The sequence below is a fragment of the Lissotriton vulgaris genome, chromosome 7 (genome assembly GCF_964263255.1).
Source record: "Lissotriton vulgaris chromosome 7, aLisVul1.2, whole genome shotgun sequence".
NCBI classification, from domain to species: domain Eukaryota; kingdom Metazoa; phylum Chordata; class Amphibia; order Caudata; family Salamandridae; genus Lissotriton; species Lissotriton vulgaris.
This window is the reverse complement of record NC_141695.1, coordinates 226,664,773-226,687,517: the sequence shown is the minus strand read 5'-3', so window position 1 is coordinate 226,687,517 and position 22,745 is coordinate 226,664,773. Positions and strand designations below refer to the sequence as shown.

The following is a 22,745-nucleotide window of genomic DNA, read 5'->3' as shown; positions in this document are numbered from 1 at the left end:
TGCAGAATCGTGAGTGCAGAGTAGTGAGTTCAGAGTAGTGAGTGCAGAGTAGTGTGTGCAGAGTAGTGAGTGCAGAGTAGTGAGTGCAGAGTAGTGAGTGCAGAGTAGTGAGTGCAGAGTAGTGAGTAGTGAGTGGTGAGTGCAGAGTAGTGAGTGCAGAGTAGTGAGTAGTGAGTGCAGAGTAGTGAGTAGTGAGTGCAGAGTAGTGAGTGCAGAGTAGTGAGTAGTGAGTCCAGAGTAGTGAGTGCAGAGTAGTGAGTAGTGAGTGCAGAGTAGTGAGTAGTGAGTGCAGAATAGTGAGTGGTGAGTGCAGAGTAGTGAGTGCAGAGTAGTGAGTGCAGAGTAGTGTGTGCAGAGTAGTGAGTGCAGAGTAGTGCGTAGTGAGTGCAGAGTAGTGAGTGCAGAGTAGTGAGTGCAGAGTAGTGAGTAGTGAGTGCAGAGTAGTGAGTAGTGAGTGCAGAGTAGTGAGTGCAGAGTAGTGAGTAGTGAGTGCAGAGTAGTGAGTGCAGAGTAGTGAGTGCAGAGTAGTGAGTAGTGAGTAGTGAGTGCAGAGTAGTGAGTGCAGAGTAGTGAGTGCAGAGTAGTGAGTGCAGAGTAGTGAGTGGTGAGTGCAGAGTAGTGAGTGCAGAGTAGTGAGTGCAGAGTAGTGAGTGCAGAGTAGTGAGTACAGAGTAGTGAGTGCAGAGTAGTGAGTAGTGAGTCCAGAGTAGTGAGTGCAGAGTAGTGAGTAGTGAGTGCAGAGTAGTGAGTAGTGAGTCCAGAGTAGTGAGTGCAGAGTAGTGAGTAGTGAGTGCAGAGTAGTGAGTGCAGAGTAGTGAGTAGTGAGTGCAGAGTAGTGAGTGCAGAGTAGTGAGTGCAGAGTAGTGAGTGCAGAGTAGTGAGTGCAGAGTAGTGAGTAGTGAGTCCAGAGTGGTGAGTGCAGAGTAGTGAGTGCAGAGTAGTGAGTGCAGAGTAGTGAATGCAGAGTAGTGAATGCAGAGTAGTGAGTGCAGAGTAGTGAGTGCAGAGTAGTGAGTAGTGAGTGCAGAGTAGTGAGTAGTGAGTGCAGAGTAGTGAGTGCAGAGTAGTGAGTGCAGAGTAATGTGTGCAGAGTAGTGAGTGCAGAGTAGTGAGTGCAGAGTAGTGAGTGCAGAGTAGTGAGTAGTGAGTCCAGAGTAGTGAGTAGTGAGTGCAGAGTAGTGAGTGCAGAGTAGTGAGTGCAGAGTAGTGAGTGCAGAGTAGTGAGTGCACAGTAGTGAGTGCACAGTAGTGAGTAGTGAGTGCAGACTAGTGAGTGCAGAATAGTGAGTGCACAGTAGTGAGTAGTGAGTGCAGAGTAGTGAGTGCAGAGTAGTGAGTACAGAGTAGTGAGTAGTGAGTGCAGAGTAGTGAGTAGTGAGTGCAGAGTAGTGAGTGCAGAGTAGTGAGTAGTGAGTGCAGAGTAGTGAGTGCGGAGTAGTGAGTGCAGAGTAGTGAGTGCAGAGTAGGGAGTGCATAGTGCTGAGTGTAGAGTGCAGAGTAGTGAGTGCAGAGTAGTGAGTGCAGAGTAGTGAGTCCAGAGTAGTGAGTGCAGAGTAGTGAGTGCAGAGTAGTGAGTGCAGAGTAGTGAGTAGTGAGTGCAGAGTAGTGAGTATTGAGTCCAGAGTAGTGAGTAGTGAGTCCAGAGTAGTGAGTGCACAGTAGTGAGTGCACAGTAGTGAGTAGTGAGTGCAGACTAGTGAGTAGTGAGTGCAGACTAGTGAGTAGTGAGTGCAGAGTAGTGAGTAGTGAGTGCAGAATCGTGAGTGCAGAGTAGTGAGTTCAGAGTAGTGAGTGCAGAGTAGTGTGTGCAGAGTAGTGAGTGCAGAGTAGTGAGTGCAGAGTAGTGAGTGCAGAGTAGTGAGTGCAGAGTAGTGAGTAGTGAGTGGTGAGTGCAGAGTAGTGAGTACAGAGTAGTGAGTAGTGAGTGCAGAGTAGTGAGTAGTGAGTGCAGAGTAGTGAGTGCAGAGTAGTGAGTAGTGAGTCCAGAGTAGTGAGTGCAGAGTAGTGAGTAGTGAGTGCAGAGTAGTGAGTAGTGAGTGCAGAATAGTGAGTGGTGAGTGCAGAGTAGTGAGTGCAGAGTAGTGAGTGCAGAGTAGTGAGTAGTGAGTAGTTAGTGCAGAGTAGTGAGTGCAGAGTAGTGAGTGCAGAGTAGTGAGTGCAGAGTAGTGAGTGGTGAGTGCAGAGTAGTGAGTGCAGAGTAGTGAGTGCAGAGTAGTGAGTGCAGAGTAGTGAGTGCAGAGTAGTGAGTGCAGAGTAGTGAGTAGTGAGTGGTGAGTGCAGAGTAGTGAGTACAGAGTAGTGAGTAGTGAGTGCAGAGTAGTGAGTAGTGAGTGCAGAGTAGTGAGTGCAGAGTAGTGAGTAGTGAGTCCAGAGTAGTGAGTGCAGAGTAGTGAGTAGTGAGTGCAGAGTAGTGAGTAGTGAGTGCAGAATAGTGAGTGGTGAGTGCAGAGTAGTGAGTGCAGAGTAGTGAGTGCAGAGTAGTGTGTGCAGAGTAGTGAGTGCAGAGTAGTGCGTAGTGAGTGCAGAGTAGTGAGTGCAGAGTAGTGAGTGCAGAGTAGTGAGTAGTGAGTGCAGAGTAGTGAGTAGTGAGTGCAGAGTAGTGAGTGCAGAGTAGTGAGTAGTGAGTGCAGAGTAGTGAGTGCAGAGTAGTGAGTGCAGAGTAGTGAGTAGTGAGTAGTTAGTGCAGAGTAGTGAGTGCAGAGTAGTGAGTGCAGAGTAGTGAGTGCAGAGTAGTGAGTGGTGAGTGCAGAGTAGTGAGTGCAGAGTAGTGAGTGCAGAGTAGTGAGTGCAGAGTAGTGAGTACAGAGTAGTGAGTGCAGAGTAGTGAGTAGTGAGTCCAGAGTAGTGAGTGCAGAGTAGTGAGTAGTGAGTGCAGAGTAGTGAGTAGTGAGTCCAGAGTAGTGAGTGCAGAGTAGTGAGTAGTGAGTGCAGAGTAGTGAGTAGTGAGTCCAGAGTAGTGAGTGCAGAGTAGTGAGTAGTGAGTGCAGAGTAGTGAGTGCAGAGTAGTGAGTGCAGAGTAGTGAGTAGTGAGTGCAGAGTAGTGAGTGCAGAGTAGTGAGTGCAGAGTAGTGAGTGCAGAGTAGTGAGTGCAGAGTAGTGTGTGCAGAGTAGTGAGTGCTGAGTAGTGAGTGCAGAGTAGTGAGTGCAGAGTAGTGAGTGCAGAGTAGTGAGTAGTGAGTGGTGAGTGCAGAGTAGTGAGTACAGAGTAGTGAGTAGTGAGTGCAGAGTAGTGAGTAGTGAGTGCAGAGTAGTGAGTGCAGAGTAGTGAGTAGTGAGTCCAGAGTAGTGAGTGCAGAGTAGTGAGTAGTGAGTGCAGAGTAGTGAGTAGTGAGTGCAGAATAGTGAGTGGTGAGTGCAGAGTAGTGAGTGCAGAGTAGTGAGTGCAGAGTAGTGTGTGCAGAGTAGTGAGTGCAGAGTAGTGCGTAGTGAGTGCAGAGTAGTGAGTGCAGAGTAGTGAGTGCAGAGTAGTGAGTAGTGAGTGCAGAGTAGTGAGTAGTGAGTGCAGAGTAGTGAGTGCAGAGTAGTGAGTAGTGAGTGCAGAGTAGTGAGTGCAGAGTAGTGAGTGCAGAGTAGTGAGTAGTGAGTAGTTAGTGCAGAGTAGTGAGTGCAGAGTAGTGAGTGCAGAGTAGTGAGTGCAGAGTAGTGAGTGGTGAGTGCAGAGTAGTGAGTGCAGAGTAGTGAGTGCAGAGTAGTGAGTGCAGAGTAGTGAGTACAGAGTAGTGAGTGCAGAGTAGTGAGTAGTGAGTCCAGAGTAGTGAGTGCAGAGTAGTGAGTAGTGAGTGCAGAGTAGTGAGTAGTGAGTCCAGAGTAGTGAGTGCAGAGTAGTGAGTAGTGAGTGCAGAGTAGTGAGTAGTGTTCCAGAGTAGTGAGTGCAGAGTAGTGAGTAGTGAGTGCAGAGTAGTGAGTGCAGAGTAGTGAGTGCAGAGTAGTGAGTAGGGAGTGCAGAGTAGTGAGTGCAGAGTAGTGAGTGCAGAGTAGTGAGTGCAGAGTAGTGAGTGCAGAGTAGTGAGTAGTGAGTCCAGAGTGGTGAGTGCAGAGTAGTGAGTGCAGAGTAGTGAGTGCAGAGTAGTGAATGCAGAGTAGTGAATGCAGAGTAGTGAGTGCAGAGTAGTGAGTGCAGAGTAGTGAGTAGTGAGTGCAGAGTAGTGAGTAGTGAGTGCAGAGTAGTGAGTGCAGAGTAGTGAGTGCAGAGTAATGTGTGCAGAGTAGTGAGTGCAGAGTAGTGAGTGCAGAGTAGTGAGTGCAGAGTAGTGAGTAGTGAGTCCAGAGTAGTGAGTAGTGAGTGCAGAGTAGTGAGTGCAGAGTAGTGAGTGCAGAGTAGTGAGTGCAGAGTAGTGAGTGCACAGTAGTGAGTGCACAGTAGTGAGTAGTGAGTGCAGACTAGTGAGTGCAGAATAGTGAGTGCACAGTAGTGAGTAGTGAGTGCAGAGTAGTGAGTGCAGAGTAGTGAGTGCAGAGTAGTGAGTGCAGAGTAGTGAGTGCAGAGTAGTGAGTGCAGAGTGCAGAGTAGTGAGTGCAGAGTAGTGAGTAGTGAGTGTAGAGTAGTGAGTGGTGAGTGCAGAGTAGTGAGTGCAGAGTAGTGAGTAGTGAGTACAGAGTAGTGAGTAGTGAGTGCAGAGTAGTGAGTGGTGAGTGCAGAGTAGTGAGTGCAGAGTAGTGAGTAGTGAGTGCAGAGTAGTGAGTAGTGAGTGCAGAGTAGTGAGTAGTGAGTGCAGAGTAGTGAGTGCAGAGTAGTGAGTGCAGAGTAGTGAGTGCAGAGTAGTGGGTAGTGAGTGCAGAGTAGTGAGTGCAGAGTAGTGAGTAGTGAGTGCAGAGTAGTGAGTGCAGAGTAGTGAGTGCAGAGTAGTGAGTGCAGAGTAGTGAGTAGTGAGTGCAGAGTAGTGAGTAGTGAGTGCAGAGTAGTGAGTCCAGAGTAGTGAGTCCTGAGTCCAGAGTAGTGAGTCCTGAGTCCAGAGTAGTGAGTGCAGAGTAGTGAGTAGTGAGTGCAGAGTAGTGAGTGCACAGTAGTGAGTAGTGAGTGCAGTGAGTAGTGAGTGCACAATAGTGAGTAGTGAGTGCAGAGTAGTGAGTGCAGAGTAGTGAGTGCAGAGTAGTGAGTGCAGAGTAGTGAGTAGTGAGTGCAGAGTAGTGAGTAGTGAGTGCAGAGTAGTGAGTGCAGAGTAGTGAGTAGTGAGTGCAGAGTAGTGAGTGCAGAGTAGTGAGTGCAGAGTAGTGAGTAGTGAGTAGTGAGTGCAGAGTAGTGAGTGCAGAGTAGTGAGTGCAGAGTAGTGAGTGCAGAGTAGTGAGTGGTGAGTGCAGAGTAGTGAGTGCAGAGTAGTGAGTACAGAGTAGTGAGTGCAGAGTAGTGAGTAGTGAGTCCAGAGTAGTGAGTGCAGAGTAGTGAGTAGTGAGTGCAGAGTAGTGAGTAGTGAGTCCAGAGTAGTGAGTGCAGAGTAGTGAGTAGTGAGTGCAGAGTAGTGAGTAGTGAGTCCAGAGTAGTGAGTGCAGAGTAGTGAGTAGTGAGTGCAGAGTAGTGAGTGCAGAGTAGTGAGTGCAGAGTAGTGAGTAGTGAGTGCAGAGTAGTGAGTGCAGAGTAGTGAGTGCAGAGTAGTGAGTGCAGAGTAGTGAGTGCAGAGTAGTGAGTGCAGAGTAGTGAGTAGTGAGTCCAGAGTGGTGAGTGCAGAGTAGTGAGTGCAGAGTAGTGAGTGCAGAGTAGTGAATGCAGAGTAGTGAATGCAGAGTAGTGAGTGCAGAGTAGTGAGTGCAGAGTAGTGAGTAGTGAGTGCAGAGTAGTGAGTAGTGAGTGCAGAGTAGTGAGTGCAGAGTAGTGAGTGCAGAGTAATGAGTGCAGAGTAGTGAGTGCAGAGTAGTGAGTGCAGAGTAGTGAGTGCAGAGTAGTGAGTATTGAGTCCAGAGTAGTGAGTAGTGAGTGCAGAGTAGTGAGTGCAGAGTAGTGAGTGCAGAGTAGTGAGTGCAGAGTAGTGAGTGCACAGTAGTGAGTGCACAGTAGTGAGTAGTGAGTGCAGACTAGTGAGTGCAGAGTAGTGAGCGCACAGTAGTGAGTAGTGAGTGCAGAGTAGTGAGTGCAGAGTAGTGAGTGCAGAGTAGTGAGTGCAGAGTAGTGAGTGCAGAGTGCAGAGTAGTGAGTGCAGAGTAGTGAGTAGTGAGTGTAGAGAAGTGAGTGGTGAGTGCAGAGTAGTGAGTGCAGAGTAGTGAGTAGTGAGTACAGAGTAGTGAGTAGTGAGTGCAGAGTAGTGAGTGGTGAGTGCAGAGTAGTGAGTGCAGAGTAGTGAGTAGTGAGTGCAGAGTAGTGAGTAGTGAGTGCAGAGTAGTGAGTAGTGAGTGCAGAGTAGTGAGTGCAGAGTAGTGAGTGCAGAGTAGTGAGTGCAGAGTAGTGAGTGCAGAGTAGTGGGTAGTGAGTGCAGAGTAGTGAGTGCAGAGTAGTGAGTAGTGAGTGCAGAGTAGTGAGTGCAGAGTAGTGAGTGCAGAGTAGTGAGTGCAGAGTAGTGAGTAGTGAGTGCAGAGTAGTGAGTAGTGAGTGCAGAGTAGTGAGTGCAGAGTAGTGAGGAGTGAGTGCAGTGAGTAGTGAGTGCACAGTAGTGAGTAGTGAGTGCACAGTAGTGAGTGCACAGTAGTGAGTAGTGAGTGCACAGTAATGAGTAGTGAGTGCACAGTAGTGAGTGCACAGTAGTGAGTATAGAGTAGTGAGTAGTGAGTGCAGAGTAGTGAGTAGTGAGTGCAGAGTAGTGAGTAGTGAGTGCAGAGTAGTGAGTAGTGAGTGCAGAGTAGTGAGTGCAGAGCAGTGAGTGCAGAGCAGTGAGTGCAGAGCAGTGAGTGCGCAGGGTGAACAATTCCAATCCATACCACATAATTCCATTACACACCACATGCATACACTCCATAACACATGGCTAAAAGACATTGGGCCCAATTCACAGAACTAACTTAAGACAAAATCCTAAACTTTCTACTTTTGGTATTCACAGAAGTTAGGATTTTGTCTTAAGTTTGTCTTAAGACAGACTTAAGACAGACTTAAGTTAGGATTTTGTCTTAAGTCTGTCTTAAGACACACTTAAGACAAAATCCTAACTTCTGTGAATACCAAAAGTAGTAAATTTAGGATTTTGTCTTAAGTTAGTTCTGTGAATCGGGCCCTTTGCCATTTACAATGCCATTAGCTCTAACTCAAATAAATCCGAGACCTATTGCATTTCCAATGCTTGTTTATGAAGTTGACCTCTGCGGTATGCTGGCTTCAGGTACAACTCGACTCATGAAGCCTAATTCACATAGAGGGTTCCCCTCCAGCAGGCTGGTACTGCCGATGGAGGAGCCTTCAGGGAATTCTGTACTTGGATAGGTTGATGCAATTTGTGAGCCTTTGAGCTTAGGAGCGGCAAAAACTGCACCACATAGTGCTACCTTGAATGAACTATAGGGGGCCCTCTCTTCCATAGAACGGGTGACACAAGACTCTATACACACTGATCTATCTTGATACTGCAGACTCAGTCATCAACAGGAGGTACTCTAGCATCTCCAGTGTATAACTATCCATTATTTAAGCCTCCTCAACAATGACAGATTAGGAAATCATACATCACAATTAGGGGTCAGTGAGTGCCTATTCGCCCTATTAGATATTTTGGGGTATTTGTAACTTCTAATATCTTCGATCTCTATGCCTTAAATTACGATGCAACGTTGTGTAAAGTTGAGAGATTGTTAGAGCGTTGCCGTTTTCTACCCTTGTCAATTATAGGTCGAGTTGCCTTAATTCAGATGTCGATCCATCCTTTATTTCTATTCTCTAACATTCCGATTAAGCTCAGTGAGAACTATTTTAGGGAGACTGGTTGCTTAGTTGGAAACATTTTATGTAAAAACAGAGTCCACGTATAAGTTCGACCATCATTCAATTAAGTAAAGAGCAGGTGGGTTTGGCCCTATCTGATTTTTATCTTTATTATCAGGATGCCTGTATTGACTATCATGCTTGTGTATATGCTGATCCGTTCGCTGCCAATAATTTATTTTTGAGAGCAATGGTTAAAGAGTTAGGACTTCAGTTTTTGTTTTATGAAAACTTGTAACTGCCCCCAAAAACTAGGTATAACATTTTTAAAGAAATGATTTTGCGAAAGAATGAAATTGGTGTAAAACAAAATATACCGGATTGCCACACATTTTTTGTGCATGATTGTAGCAGTCTGGGGCTAAAGTTTCCAGAATCCTTGATTACACTTTGGAATAGACATGGATGTAGCATATTATCACATTCTATGATTTGTTTGGGTTGGTATTCCTTTTGATGACTGATTACTCTCAAATTGTAAAGCGCTCTGATATCCTTCGGGATCATGTTCGCGCTATATAAAACTTTATATAAAAAAACATAAAATAACAAATGGCAACATGCCTAATTACTATTCACTAGGCAGGTTGTTATGAAGCTCCTTTGAATTGTGATTTTGTGAACTAACCCAACGCTTCTAATTGTTAACAGCAATTTATTTCGCCCTTTCTCAAGTGTGACATATAACAAAAGATGTTGTTACTTACGACATCCAGATGGGGTTCTCCAGTCATAGATTATAATTCCTTCTTTCCTGCAGGTGATTGCGTACACATTGAGGGCTTGGCATAAGAACTGCTTGGCACCTCCATTGATGCAGACATCATAGAGACAGCCATCGAAGAAGCTGTCATACTGGACCTTGACATGGCACTCGCGGAAAGCACCATCAGTGATCTTGCTGATGATACCGCAGAATTGCTCGCTTCCATACAGCGCCCTCTTGCTGTCATCGCAGGTCAGGCATTTCCCTTTACACTCATGGAAACAGAAGGGGTCTCGATCTGGGACTTGCCAGCTCTTGGCCCAGTCTATGATGGATGTGACTGTGGTGCCATCCGGAGTCTGCTTATCATCCCCAGGGATCTGGTTGAAGTTCCCACAGAGGCCACAAGTGGCTCCATAGTAACTGCTTGGAATGGTTATCATTAAATACCAGTTCCACTCATAGGACACCTGGAGCCCGAAATCTGTCTGCAGAAGGGCCGCACCCCCACTTTGTACCACTTGTATCTGTCCATTGTTCAGTGTAACAGGCAGATTTGCGATCACGTCGTTTATCTAAAGACAGAAGAAAGAAAGAAAGTAAGAAAGAAAGAAAGAATGAGGAACAATGTAAGTTATCCACAGGTTGAACATATCTCCATACACCAAACACAGATTTGAAGACCTGGCTATGTGACATCAAAAGATTGTTAAGTGACATCTTCATGCAATACCTTGTCAAAGTGTAATTTCCAGGAATACTGCATCAGAGACTAACCACCACGATAAAAGACAATGTATAAAGAGTTACCATTCCCAAATCTCTAACCTACAGCACTTGCAAAACCTCTGTTACTTTAGCCCTTGCTGTAAAACGTACCCAGCACTCCCCCCAAATGTAAAACCTCACACTTAATCCTATTCATCCCATGCTACCTTCCCTCCCCTCCTATTCTTTGTCTTGAGATGACTCGCTTTGGCGATACATAAGGACTGAAAGTAAATAGCAATAAACCGCTATTAGACCCTTCGTGGAGCTTGAGAGAGACTGATCCTGAGCGTCTTCCAGAGGTGAACATCTGATGGAAGTCTTGACACTTTAGATAGTTGAGCATCCGTTGATGGTTGATCCTAACACAGAATATGACTTAAATATGAGGAGGGTGATCTCAGGACATGTAGGCTCTGTGGCATTCTGGAGGACTTGTCCCTTGTCCATGATTGGATAGATAGCACTGGTGAGGATCATGTTCCTCCCAAGGTGCCTGTATACATTACTCAACACAATGTGTCCCCTACAATTAAATATATTTTGAGAGCTTTACAAATTATTTGGTTCTTTGGGTTGGGCTGAAATTCCCTTGGATAATGAGGGTCTGAGACTACCTGGCTCAAATACACCACTCAACACACTAATTTGACCTGAATGGTAACTGGGTGAAGGTATTTTTTGTGGAAACCCACCCCAAACTGGATCTAATGGATGGGACGGACACCCTCATATCTGATCAGACTAGCAGCAACAAATGGGAAATTGTAATTACAGTGGTTTTGAGAAGACCCCCTACAACAGTAATATTTACTTATGGGTCTTAAACCACTTGAAAAATTGACAGAAGATCTATCTGATTGGGCTTAAATGATAACAAAACTGATACCGATACCAAAAATAGTCTTCCTTGAATCTTGAATTAGAGGACAATACTGGAGTAAAGATGCATGACATGGGAGGTGATGGTTATGAAAGACATGCATGAAATGCAATGGGATAGCATACATCTATATATATATGTGTTGAGCAGTGGTGCGTTGATACTTATTGGCTATGTCTTCCTTTTTGTGTTTGTTTATGTTTAAATATTTTAAAAATGCTGCTACTATTCCAGCTAAATGGCACAGACGCCTTGAAAGTTTGATTGACAAGCAACCATTTCCCACTTACTAAAGTGATAAAATAGTGCTGCACCAGTTTTTTTGTGATTCAAGAAATCAGCTCAAAACTGGGGCAGAGGCCATATCTTACATTTGCTCTTGAATGCTCATTTTGCATGTTACATCCCATCAAAGCAAGAAGTCTGAAAAATTTGAGATTACTCTTCCATAGGTGTCGAGCATGTCCCTTTCTGCAGGGTGATCCCCAGATTGTTTTGCCTTGTTTCTCCAATTTTTGGGTGAATTTTTTATGTTGGCCCAGAACTCTGCACACTTTACTGCTGCTAATCAGTGCTCAAGTGCTTGAATTCTCTCTCTAAAACCTGTAAGATTGCCTATAGTCGATTGCCATATTAAATTTACTTTTAAGTCCCAAGTAAAGTAGCACTACTAGTGCCCGAGGCCTCTACTTTTAGTGCTACTAGTGGGCCTTCCAGCACGGATTGTGCAGCCCACTAAAGTAGCCCTTTGAACATGCCTCTGGTCTGCAAGTGCAGAGCCTGTCTGTGCACGTTTACGCTGCTATGTCGATCTGTCAAAAATCACTTTTTGCAGGCCCAAACCTTACTTTTTAATACACATGTCACCATCAGGGCAGGGTGTGTTGTATTAAAAAAGTTGGACATCTACTTCGCTACTGCAACGCCTCCCATAGAAAAACATTGGAATTACCTTATTACATTTTATAAGTGTACTTTTCAAATGGAAAGAGATTAACAGTTCTTAATTGGTGTCTCTGGAATCAAAATTTGAGATCCTGACGTAATGAAATCAGGTTTTAAATTGCAATTCTAAAAGTGCCACATTTATAAGGTTTAAGACACACATATGATGGACAGAATGCAGTACAAATCAAAACATTCACTTCCAGTCAAGAGATCTGGGTTAAATCCATCGTTCTTTTGCTCACCATGCCATCCCAGTTCAGACCAGGCTACATGCAAATCCGTCTTGACCCTGCGCCTCAAGAGAACAATCCAGCTCGAACTGCCAGGCCAGTTCCTACCTAGACTGCAAACAAGCATCCAGGGACTGGTTTCAGGGTTTCACCCCTCATCAGCTAGGCTAGCTTGAATGCAGTAGCACAGTGAGCCTGGGACCCACGTCTGGGCACACCCAGTCCACTTAGGTCGAGAAAGCATTAGGCGTATGAATGAAGGACGGAAAGCAGAACAAATCAATACATTCACCCACAGTCAAGAGATCGTGACCCCTTGTTCGGCCCAGAAGTGTGGCTGGGGTTGAGATAAAAATTGCAGTGGGCTGGAATAAGTCCCATCTGGGTCCTCAAGTGATGTGTGTACCTGGTCCAGGCAGGTGGGAGGTCTAAGAGATACAAGCTCATCTCAATTCCAGCTACGCAATCAGGCATCCTTCTTTTGGACAGCATAACGGGCCCTGGCCACGATCCAGACACGGTCGGGCACAGACGACTTGCCTTTGGCGCGCAGCCGGCGCACCCGCTGCGCTCGTCCGCTGCGCGTCGCCTACAATGGGCCTGATATAGTCAGAAACCAGAGTCTATGGGGGGAGACTACAGCGTCTCACTACCAAGATTGCGGTCCAGAATGGCACAGAAGTGAGGTAAAACGGAAGATCTATCCCTGAGGAAAGGAAACTCCCTCCACTCAATCAGCAGATAATCTGCTGCGGTGGACCAGGCAGTGACCTGATAAGTAAAAAGAATGCGCCACGAAAAGTAAGCACAGATTGCCAAATCTTAAATCCCTGAGTTAGGTCAGAATAATTGAAAAATAACATTACAAATGGATATAGTACAATAAGCAGAGAAATAGCAAAAGTACATAGGAATACAACTGCAGCTCTCGCCAGATGCACTAACTTCTAGCTGATTGTTTGCTGTGCGTCGGCGCCATTGGTATTGAGATAGTCAGGAACCAGAGTCTATGTCGGGAGACTAGAGCATCTCACTACGAAGAAGACGTCCCAGAATGGCACACTGGAAGGCAGGGAAAACAAATTATCTTTCCCCCAGGTAAGGAAACTCCCTCCACGCAATCATCAGACAATCTGCTGCTGTAGACCAGGGAGTGACATGAAATGTAAAAAGAATGCCCCACATTGACAAATGGTTTCAAACTTCTGAGGTGGCTTTATAGATGCATAGGATCCATGAGGAGGATTTGGGGGGCTGGTCTATCGAAACAAATTCCTAGCAAGGGGAGGGACCCCCTATAGTCCCTAGAGGAGGGGGACAGCTTGAGGTATCTGCCCATACAGGAAGCTCTCCTTAGAAAATAGGCCTTACCCCACAGAAATACAGGCAGAAGATCAGTGACAGTCAGAAACGGTTCCTGAAGTCCTGGGTAGATTTTGTGCATTCCTTTTGCAAGGTTTTTTTTACTGCAGGATTATCATGACAATATGTTACAGCTTAAGCACAGGTTACATAATCCATTTTAGATTACAACATACATTTGAATAGCACTTATTACGATCATTAGATTTCTCATTGTATGCTATGAAACTAGTAACAAGGCACATCAGTAGGAGGTTATATATCACTATTTTTTTACGTTTACAACAAAACTATAATTACAGTTTGCCATTTGACATGTAAAACCACATACATCACCGAAACATAAAGGATTAGAAAATACTAGGCAGCGTTTATTTTATAAGTTTTGGTATTTCACTTGGTATCCTATGGAGTTGCGGTGCAGCAGTTTATTCAAGGACAATGTATCATCCTATGTATCAAGTATATATCACATTAGGTGACTGATGGTGTGATAGGCCTCGCTCCCTGGCAGAACTCTCTTATGGGAGCTGATATGTCAGTGGCTCCCACTGCGGGCAGATGACATATATCTCGCAGCTTTCCTAAGTAGCGAAGCCCGCTCATCAGATGTGGCACGCTATATATTTGATGTTTGGACATCTGAGGTAGCATAATTACCTCCTTGTCGCACAATCTGGGTGCCTGGGTGCAAGAAGGAGCCTATTTCCCCTCCTACCTGACTTTGTGGTTGTAATTCGGTTAGCAGCAGCCCCCATGCTTCCAAATTGCGTTCGGCATTCTCTTCTGAGCAGACTATCTGTAGTCATTTCTCTTTCGCCACCCCCCATTCCTGCATGTCAGCCAATCCACTAGTGTAATGTAGGCAAAGTGATCTGCGCCCAATGTATTGCAATATGCCGTCTGGCAAGTATCAGCACTAAGTGTGTAAACATGTGCCGTATTTTATTATTCATCTTTTGGGTGGGGAGGACACCCAAGAGGCAATTCCTGATGGTGCTTTCAACATAGATGCCTGTCATTTCTCTGTCTCTAGTACCCCCATCCAGTATTTTTGAAGTCTAGGACAATCCCATGATATGTTTATAAAGGCAGCTGGCTCCATGCCGCAGCGTGGGCAATCTGTGGAGTGTGCCATATTATTGCGTGCCAGCCCGTGGGGTATCAGATAAGTGCGGTGTAGATAGTTAAGTTGTATCACCTTGAAATTGGCATTGCTGGTCACAAGTTCCACTGTCTGTGAGCGGCCTTGGCAGGTCTGTTGACCATTTACCCAGGAGCTAGCCGACATCTACTTTCGGATAAGGTTTGAGTGCCCAAAATAGGATTGAAATTAAGCCCCTGAGTGTTCCTGGATAAGGCACTGGATGGTTGGGTGAAGAGCAGCAAGGTGAATGATTACAAATGGCTGTATGACCTGTTTGGAAAAGAGCACATGTTCATTAATTGGGCCAATACTTGATTGATAGTAAGCTCACTGACCCCAGTGAGCTTGCTAAAGAAGCAGACCACAGGCTCAGCACCAAGGTCAATCTGAAGGTACCTACAAGTGACATTAAAAAGTGTGGTTGAGGTTTCCCCTAGCATAGAAAAGGGGAGGCCTAGGGGACACAGACAGGTACCAGAGTAAAGCGGTAGGAAAGGGTTCCCATACCCAGTGTGAGAAACATGGTGGAGGTCCTGATCAAGGACTCCCCATTTTCAAGCCACTGCTTTGATTGTTCTCAGCTCTGATATTCTGTCCGAAGATACCACCCACGAGTGTGACCTTGGAGCTAGGTATTCCCCAGGGGTAGGTCATAGACCCTGCCACGATCCCCCTTAGCTAAGGGACAGACTCAGAGGTTGAGCCGGTGATCCCTGAGGGTGGGGTGCCACTTCCGTTGAGTGAAAGGGGGCCCCAGTCACTGCTCTGGGGGACACCAGGGCTAGTCAGACCATGATAGTGGAAAGGCTGGTTTCTCCAGAGCTGTACACCAGCCATGTGTATAAGTAACTCAGGCCCAGGAGTATGACTTTTTCTGCCCTATGGCCCTGGTATCCCTGGAGTGGGGTGGGAGAGTGACCCATAAAATGGTCATAGTTAGTCCCCAGATACCCAAAGACTACATTCTGGGGAATGAATTGTCCCCTGTGTCAGGAGAACTGGGAGGGGCAGCGGCACAGTGAACCCTGACAGTTCTGTTTTCTGGGGGTATGAATTCCAAGAGGAGGGTATGGGAGCCCATATGAAGATGAGGTGAGGAAGGACACACCTCTGTCACCTGTTCCGCAGCTCTCAAGAACAGAAGGTGCCAAACCTGGGTAATATTTTGTTATGTGCCCCAATGTATTCCAATCTAAGCCTAGATAGCTACACGACGATCATGGAAACTAGCCTTATTTATTATGCATGAGGATTCTTAAGAAAAGTCCCTGCACATGACGTACATAACAGCATGAACATATTTTGTGTAAAAGTCATGGACATCTTCATCTTAGGGTGAAATACCTACTTTGCATAATTGCAGGTATTGTTCAAGCTCATTTGCTTAATCATATTCACAACACTTTGAATACGTAAAGAACCCCAAAGCTATCTTTGTAGTATGAAAGAACCATGCCAAGACTAGATAGGCAGAGGAGATGCTTCACTAGACATTGAGGTCCCAGCCTGCAGAAGCTCTAGCAAGCAGTGGTCTGGCATCCCTTATGGGGTGACCAACTCATGAACAAGACTGGGCCTTCTTTCTCTCCCATCAGGTATTGGGGTTGTCTCTTTCCGAGTAGATTTTTGGCTCCACACCAACATACATGCTAGGTACATTGAGGTAGTGTTAGACGGACCGGGAGGGTCGGCCGAGGACAAGGGGAGAGGTCTCCGGGGAGAGCCGTCTCCAGCGATCGTACAGACAAGTAACTTCCCCCCCACAGACGGACACCACACCAGGATAAGGTTCAACGATACTTTATCAGCAATTCTTTAGTTACGGTAAAATTATACAAGGAGGTCTGGACTCAGGGGTCCCCTCGATTCTGGTCTCTGGATTGGGAAAAGGGTAGCGGGACAGTCTTGTTACCAATAGATGAAAATAGCTCTCAATCCTCGAGCTCGGCGTTCTAGATGATCGGGCCGCGGCGGAGCCAGCAGGTCCCGAGATGGATGAAGGAAGCGACGGTCCGCGGCGGAGCCAGCAGGTCCCGATGAAGATGGTGGTTACAAACGGTCCGCGGCCACTCCAGCAGGTCCCGACGACGATGATGATTACGAAGGTCTTGGCAGCGCCAACAGGCAGGACGATGGTTCGCAAGGCAGGGCTACGGCAGCACCAGTAGTCCGTCAAGGATGAGTTCTTCACTGCGTCTCTCGACTCCAGGATACAACTGCCTTCCTGCTCTGGAGCTGCCCCAGTTATAGGGCTGATCCTCTTTGATGTCCGGACCCTCGCCCTTGGAGGTTGGGGGGTCCGGGATGAAGGGGTCCAGACACCCAGCAGGGGGGTGGAGCCAGCGCCCGGGGAGATGGTGGGTGAGCGGCACCTGGCGAGGGAGAGCCATCGACACCTCTTTCTCCCATTGACCCGCCAAGTAGTCCGCTCACCTCCTGGGTGGATGATGGTGTCGGGATGTCTGAGGCCTGGCCAGGCCCAGGGTTGGGGTCGATCGGGGGCCACGCGGCCTCGTGGCGGAGTGTCCAAGATGGCGCCCAGGCTGGGCGCGCGGGCCAGTGAGGGATCGGGCCCACGAGGTCGATATGTTCAGAGGCAAGGGTCCCGGAGGGGACGGAAAGCGTGAAGTGGTGGTGTGTGACACTTGAGGGACCGGGCTCGGGCCTGGTCGGGCAGAGGGGGAGCGGCCCTTCACGTGGCCTGTCCAACATGCGTCCCCTCCAGCTGAAGGCGGGGAGAGTCACCCATCCTCTTGGGGACTCTCCTCGTCGAGGCGGAAAAACCGGGACAGGCCATCTGCGTTGGCGTGGTCTGGCCCAGGCCGGTGTTCAACAGTGAAGTCCATCCCTTGTAGGGAGATGGACCAACGTAGTAGCTTTGGGTTTTCCCCCCGCATCTGCATCAGCCACTGCAGGGGTCGATGGTCGGTCTGCACCCGGAAGTGTGTGCCAAAGAGGTAGGGCCGGAGCTTTTTGAGGGCCCATACCACGGCGAAGGCCTCTCTCTCGATGGTGCTCCAGCGTTGTTCTCGAGGTAGGAGTCGCCTGCTGATGAAGGCCACTGGCTGATCAAGGCCTTCGGTGTTCAATTGAGACAGGACCGCCCCAATGCCGTGGTCGGAGGCGTCCGTCTGTACGACGAATTCCCGGCTGTAGTCGGGGGCCTGGAGCACAGGGGCGGAGCACATGGCGGCCTTCAGTTGTTCGAAGGCTGTTTGACAATCTGGGGTCCAGTTGACCTTCTTGGGTTGATTTTTGGACGTGAGCTCCGTGAGGGGTCCCACTATGGTACCATAGTCTTTCACAAACCGTCTGTAATAGCCCGTGAGTCCCAAAAAGGCGCGGACCTCGGTCTGGGTGATGGGGGGCTGCCAGGACTGGATGGCGGCAATCTTAAGCTGCAGGGGGGCCACCAGGCCGCTTCCCACCTGGTGTCCGAGGTAGGTTACGGACCCCTGACCAATTTGGCATTTGCTGGCCTTGATCGTGAGGCCAGCTTGCTGAAGGGCCTGTAGCACCACTCGGAGGTGGTGGAGGTGGTCGGACCAGTGGTTGCTGTACACAGCGATGTCGTCTAGGTAGGCGGCGCTGAATCCTTCGAGCCCGGCCAAGACCTGGTTGACTAGCCGCTGAAATGTTGCGGGGGCATTCTTTATGCCGAAGGGCATGACCTTGAAATGATAATGGCCATCAGGAGTGGAAAATGCAGATCGTTCTGGGGCCCGGGGTGTGAGGCCGATCTGCCAGTAGCCCGCCGTCAGGTCGAAAATGCTGAGGTAGCGGGCAGCTCCCATGCGGTCGATTAGTTCATCTGCCCGGGGGATGGGGTGTGCGTCCGTCCTGGTGACCGCATTCAAGCCCCGGTAGTCGACGCAGAACCGGAGTTCCGGTGTGGTGCCGGGAGCGGCTGCTTTGGGGACCAGTACTACTGGGCTGGCCCAGGGGCTGTCTGAGGGCTCAATGACCCCGAGGGTGAGCATTTTGGTTACTTCTCCCTGGATGCAAGCCCGTACCCGATCTGGTACGCGGTAGGCCCGGTGGCGGATAGGGGGGCTGTCCCCCGTGTCCACATCGTGCACACACCAGGAAGTGACACCTGGGGTGAGGGAAAACAGGTCGGCGAACTGCAACAGGAGGTCCCGACATTCCTGGCGTTGGTCCAGGGTGAGGGCTCCCGAGAGTCGGACCCCATCCACGGAGCCATCTTTCTCCCCAGTCCGTAGGAGGTCAGGAAGGGGTTCGGAGTCTTCTTCGGCTCCATTGTCTGTGGCCATCAGGAGGCTGAGTTCTGAACGCACAAAGTGGGGTTTCAGCCTATTAGCGTGGAGGACTCGGAGGGGGTTCCGTGAAGATTCCATGTCGATGAGATAGGTGACAGGACCCTTACGTTCGACTACTTTGAAGGGCCCCGTCCACTTGTCTTGCAGGGCGCAGGGCTCGGTGGGGGACATGACCCATACCTGTTGTCCGGGTTCAAATTCGATGGAGGAGGCATTTTGGTCATACCACTTTTTCATGTCCTCTTGACTGGCCTCCAGGTTTGCTTTTGCCAGTTCTCTGAACCGTCGGGTCTGGTTGCGGAGGGTCAGGAGGTATTTGAAGACATCCGGGGGGTTTTTTAGAGGGGGCATTTCCCAGCCTTCCTTGACTAGACTGAGAGGCCCCCGTACGGGGTGTCCATACAACAACTCAAACGGGCTGAAGCCGAGGGACTTCTGGGGGACCTCTCGATATGCGAAGAGGAGGCACGGCAGCAGCACATCCCACTGGCGACGGAGGGGCTCTTCCAACCCCCCAATCATCCCTTTGAGCGTGCGGTTGAACCGCTCAACGAGTCCGTTTCCTTGAGGGTGATAGGGGGTCGTGAATCGGTAGGTGACCCCACACTGATGCCAGAGGGACTTCATATATTTGGAGATAAAGTTTGTGCCCCTGTCGCTGACGACTTCTCTGGGGAAGCCCACACGGGAGAAGATCCCCATCAGGGCCCGACCGACCACCGGGGCTGTCACAGTTCGCAGGGGAATAGCCTCGGGGTAGCGGGTGGCGTGGTCCACTAATACCAGGATGAACCGATGTCCTTGTTTTGTACGGGGGTCCAGGGGCCCCACAATGTCTATCCCGACCCTCTCGAACGGGGTGGTGACCACGGGAAATGGTTGCAGGGGTGCTTTTAGTTTGCGGCCGCTCTTTCCACTCGCTTGGCACGTGGGGCAAGATCGGCAATGCTGGAGAACATCATTCCTCATTTTGGGCCAGAAGAAGTGGGTTACTAGGCGGCTGTAGGTTTTATCCTGACCCAGGTGTCCCGCCAGGGGGACATCGTGGGCTAGGTTTAGCAAGAAGTCTCTAAAACGGAGGGGCACCACTAGCACTCGGCTGGCCCCCAACTCCGCGATCCTTTGTTCACTGTATAGCAGATCATTGTCCCAGTAGACCCAATGTGTTCCGGAGGTATCCCCTGCGCTCTGGGCGAGGGCTTGTTGGCGGAGTCCCTCGAGGGAGGGACAGGTCTTTTGCTCTTGGCGAAACTGTTCCTGTGTGGGTCCCCCCTCTTGATGCCACTGGTCGAGGCCAGCGAGGTCCGGAGGTTGAGCTGGTTCTGGGGGGACGGCACGGTCGGTGTCTTCGACTGGGGCGACCGGGGGAGGAGGTGCCGGCCATTCGGGTTCCTCTTGTCGGGGATTGGCACGGGCGGCCATGGACCGGGTGGTGACGCACGCCCAGTCCGGGACGCCCAACATCCCCAGGTGTTCTCTTCGTTCTACGGCTGCCCAGGGCGAGCTTTCAAGGTCATTTCCCAGGAGACAGTCTACGGGAGCATCATCTCGGACCGTTACTTTCAACATGCCGGAGACCCCTCCCCATTCGAAAGGGACGCAGGCCATCCGACACAGACTTTCTGAGTTATCGGCTGAACGGACAGGGCAGAGAATGTTTGGTATGAACTGTTCTGGGGTCACCAGGTGACAGCGGACGGCTGTTACACTGGCCCCGGTGTCACGGAGGGCTTCGGCCCGGCGTCCGTTGATGCTCACCCATTGGCTGTACTTCCGGGTGTTAGCGGGTAGGGGGACCCGCGGGACCATGTCTTTCCCCCCTAAGCATGCCAAAGTCATAGCGGCTGGCTCCCATTCTTGATGCTCTCGTTCGTATTCTTCCTGCTCCTCGGAGATCTGTTCTTCCCCTAGGGCAGCAGCAGCCACTTGGCGGGGTCTTGGGCTCTGGTACTGCGGGCAATTTGGGTCGTTTGCATAGTGGCCGACTCGTTGGCATCGGTGACATGTGACATTGGCTCTGTATCCCGGTCGCGCCGGGGTGCTGCCCCGGTTGGCCGGGGGGGTGGAGCTGGTAGCGGGGGCGACCGGAGCGTTGTCTCTTCCTCGCCCTTGGCCCCCTCCTCCTCCTCGGGGACGGTGCTGACCGTTAGTGTTCCGGTTCTGTTCATAGGATCCATTCCGGCCCACTCTGGTGATTTCCCACCGGTCAGCCTCGGCTGCGAGCTGCCGTGGATCAGTCAATTTGCTGTCGAGGAGGTGCTGCCGGAGCTCAATGAAGCAATTGTTTGATAGATGCTCCCACACCATGAGGTTGAAGAGTTGTTCGTACGTTGTGACATTGCTTCCTTTGATCCAGCCCTCGAAGGCTCGGCTAAAATAGTTCACGTAGTCCACCCAAGTTGTACCCGGGATGCGGGTGCAGTCTCGGAACCTCTGACGGTACATCTCGGGTGTGAGCCCATAGCGGGTGAGGAGGGCAGCTTTCATGTGGTCATAGGAGGTCATCTGATGGTCCGGGAGCTGTAGCAGGGCATCGCGGCCCTCATTGAGGAATCTCCCCCAGAGACCGGCTCCCCAATCGTTCCGATCGATCCGGTGGGCGGTCATAGCGATTTCGTAGGCCTTGAACCATTGCTGGATGTCGTCCTCTCGGAAGTATTCTCGGACGACATCCTTGGGGATGTGTACCTTTTTCTCTGTTGCCCCTGGGTCGCGGGGTTGCTCGGGCACCCCTAATTCTCTGTTCTGCTTGCGTAAGTCTATCTCCGCTAGTTTGCGCTCATGTTCATACGCCAGCCTCTTTTCCTCGAGCTCCCTTTGTCTCTGTTTTTCCTCTCTTTCTTCTCGGAGACGCAGGTGCTCTAAGCTTATTTTTTGTTCGGCCAGTTTAAGTTCAACCTCCATTTTGAGCCGGGCCATTTCTAGTTCGTGTAGTCGTGTTTTCTCTCGTTCCTGGATCTCGTCTTGTGAGAGACCCGTTCTTTGCTCCTCGGGTGCCGTGGTGTTTTTTTCTACTGCTGCGATATTTTGGTCGGTGGTTTCCACGGCCCCGGTTTCTGCCCAGGACTCTAAGGCCTGCTTAAAATCGTCTTTGGTACTTAGACCGGTGGTAGCGATACCTAGTTCGATGCAGAATTGTTTTAGTTCACGATGGCTGTACTCGTTCAATTTCTCCATTTGAAATTTCTCGGTGGATCCGCTTTCTTTAGTTGTCATCGTGATTTCGTCGTGGGGTGAGCTACTCTCTGTACGATTATGCGGTGATTCGGATCGCGCCGCTGGCCACCAATGTTAGACGGACCGGGAGGGTCGGCCGAGGACAAGGGGAGAGGTCTCCGGGGAGAGCCGTCTCCAGCGATCGTACAGACAAGTAACTTCCCCCCCACAGACGGACACCACACCAGGATAAGGTTCAACGATACTTTATCAGCAATTCTTTAGTTACGGTAAAATTATACAAGGAGGTCTGGACTCAGGGGTCCCCTCGATTCTGGTCTCTGGATTGGGAAAAGGGTAGCGGGACAGTCTTGTTACCAATAGATGAAAATAGCTCTCAATCCTCGAGCTCGGCGTTCTAGATGATCGGGCCGCGGCGGAGCCAGCAGGTCCCGAGATGGATGAAGGAAGCGACGGTCCGCGGCGGAGCCAGCAGGTCCCGATGAAGATGGTGGTTACAAACGGTCCGCGGCCACGCCAGCAGGTCCCGACGACGATGATGATTACGAAGGTCTTGGCAGCGCCAACAGGCAGGACGATGGTTCGCAAGGCAGGGCTACGGCAGCGCCAGTAGTCCGTCAAGGATGAGTTCTTCACTGCGTCTCTCGACTCCAGGATACAACTGCCTTCCTGCTCTGGAGCTGCCCCAGTTATAGGGCTGATCCTCTTTGATGTCCAGACCCTCGCCCTTGGAGGTTGGGGGGTTCGGGATGAAGGGGTCCAGACACCCAGCAGGGGGGTGGAGCCAGCGCCCGGGGAGATGGTGGGTGAGCGGCACCTGGCGAGGGAGAGCCATCGACACCTCTTTCTCCCATTGACCCGCCAAGTAGTCCGCTCACCTCGTGGGTGGATGATGGTGCCGGGATGTCTGAGGCCTGGCCAGGCCCAGGGTTGGGGTCGATCGGGGGCCACGCGGCCTCGTGGCGGAGTGTCCAAGATGGCGCCCAGGCTGGGCGCGCGGGCCACTGAGGGATCGGGCCCACGAGGTCGATATGTTCAGAGGCAAGGGTCCCGGAGGGGACGGAAAGCGTGAAGTGGTGGTGTGTGACACTTGAGGGACCGGGCTCGGGCCTGGTCGGGCAGAGGGGGAGCGGCCCTTCACGTGGCCTGTCCAACAGGTAGGGTTAGCATTGTTGGAGTACGCTTGATTACTATCATGTATCTATATGCCTGCATATATTCACTGTTTTAACTCAATGGTAGAATTCTACCTTTTATCTACTCTGTTGGTCCTTGTAACCTTATACATCTGTTTCTGTCTAATGATTGTCGCAGCGAACATTTTTTATACTAGAATGACGCTGAGTCAATAAAGGCTTATTAAAAACGTCCCCATTGTTTATTCTGTGTATCTCTCTGTGACCAAGT

At 49.8% G+C, this 22,745-nt stretch overlaps 1 protein-coding gene across 1 annotated transcript in view; it reads right to left on the bottom strand.

Moving 5' to 3' along the window:
• The window catches only part of LOC147701265 (IgGFc-binding protein-like), a 441,798-nt gene that overhangs the window by 283,316 nt on the left and 135,737 nt on the right, over nucleotides 1-22,745 (bottom strand). Inside the window, 1 exon segment of the mRNA XM_086929330.1 lies at nucleotides 8,545-9,118. Within this exon segment, the coding sequence (XP_086785456.1) occupies nucleotides 8,545-9,118 (574 nt within the window).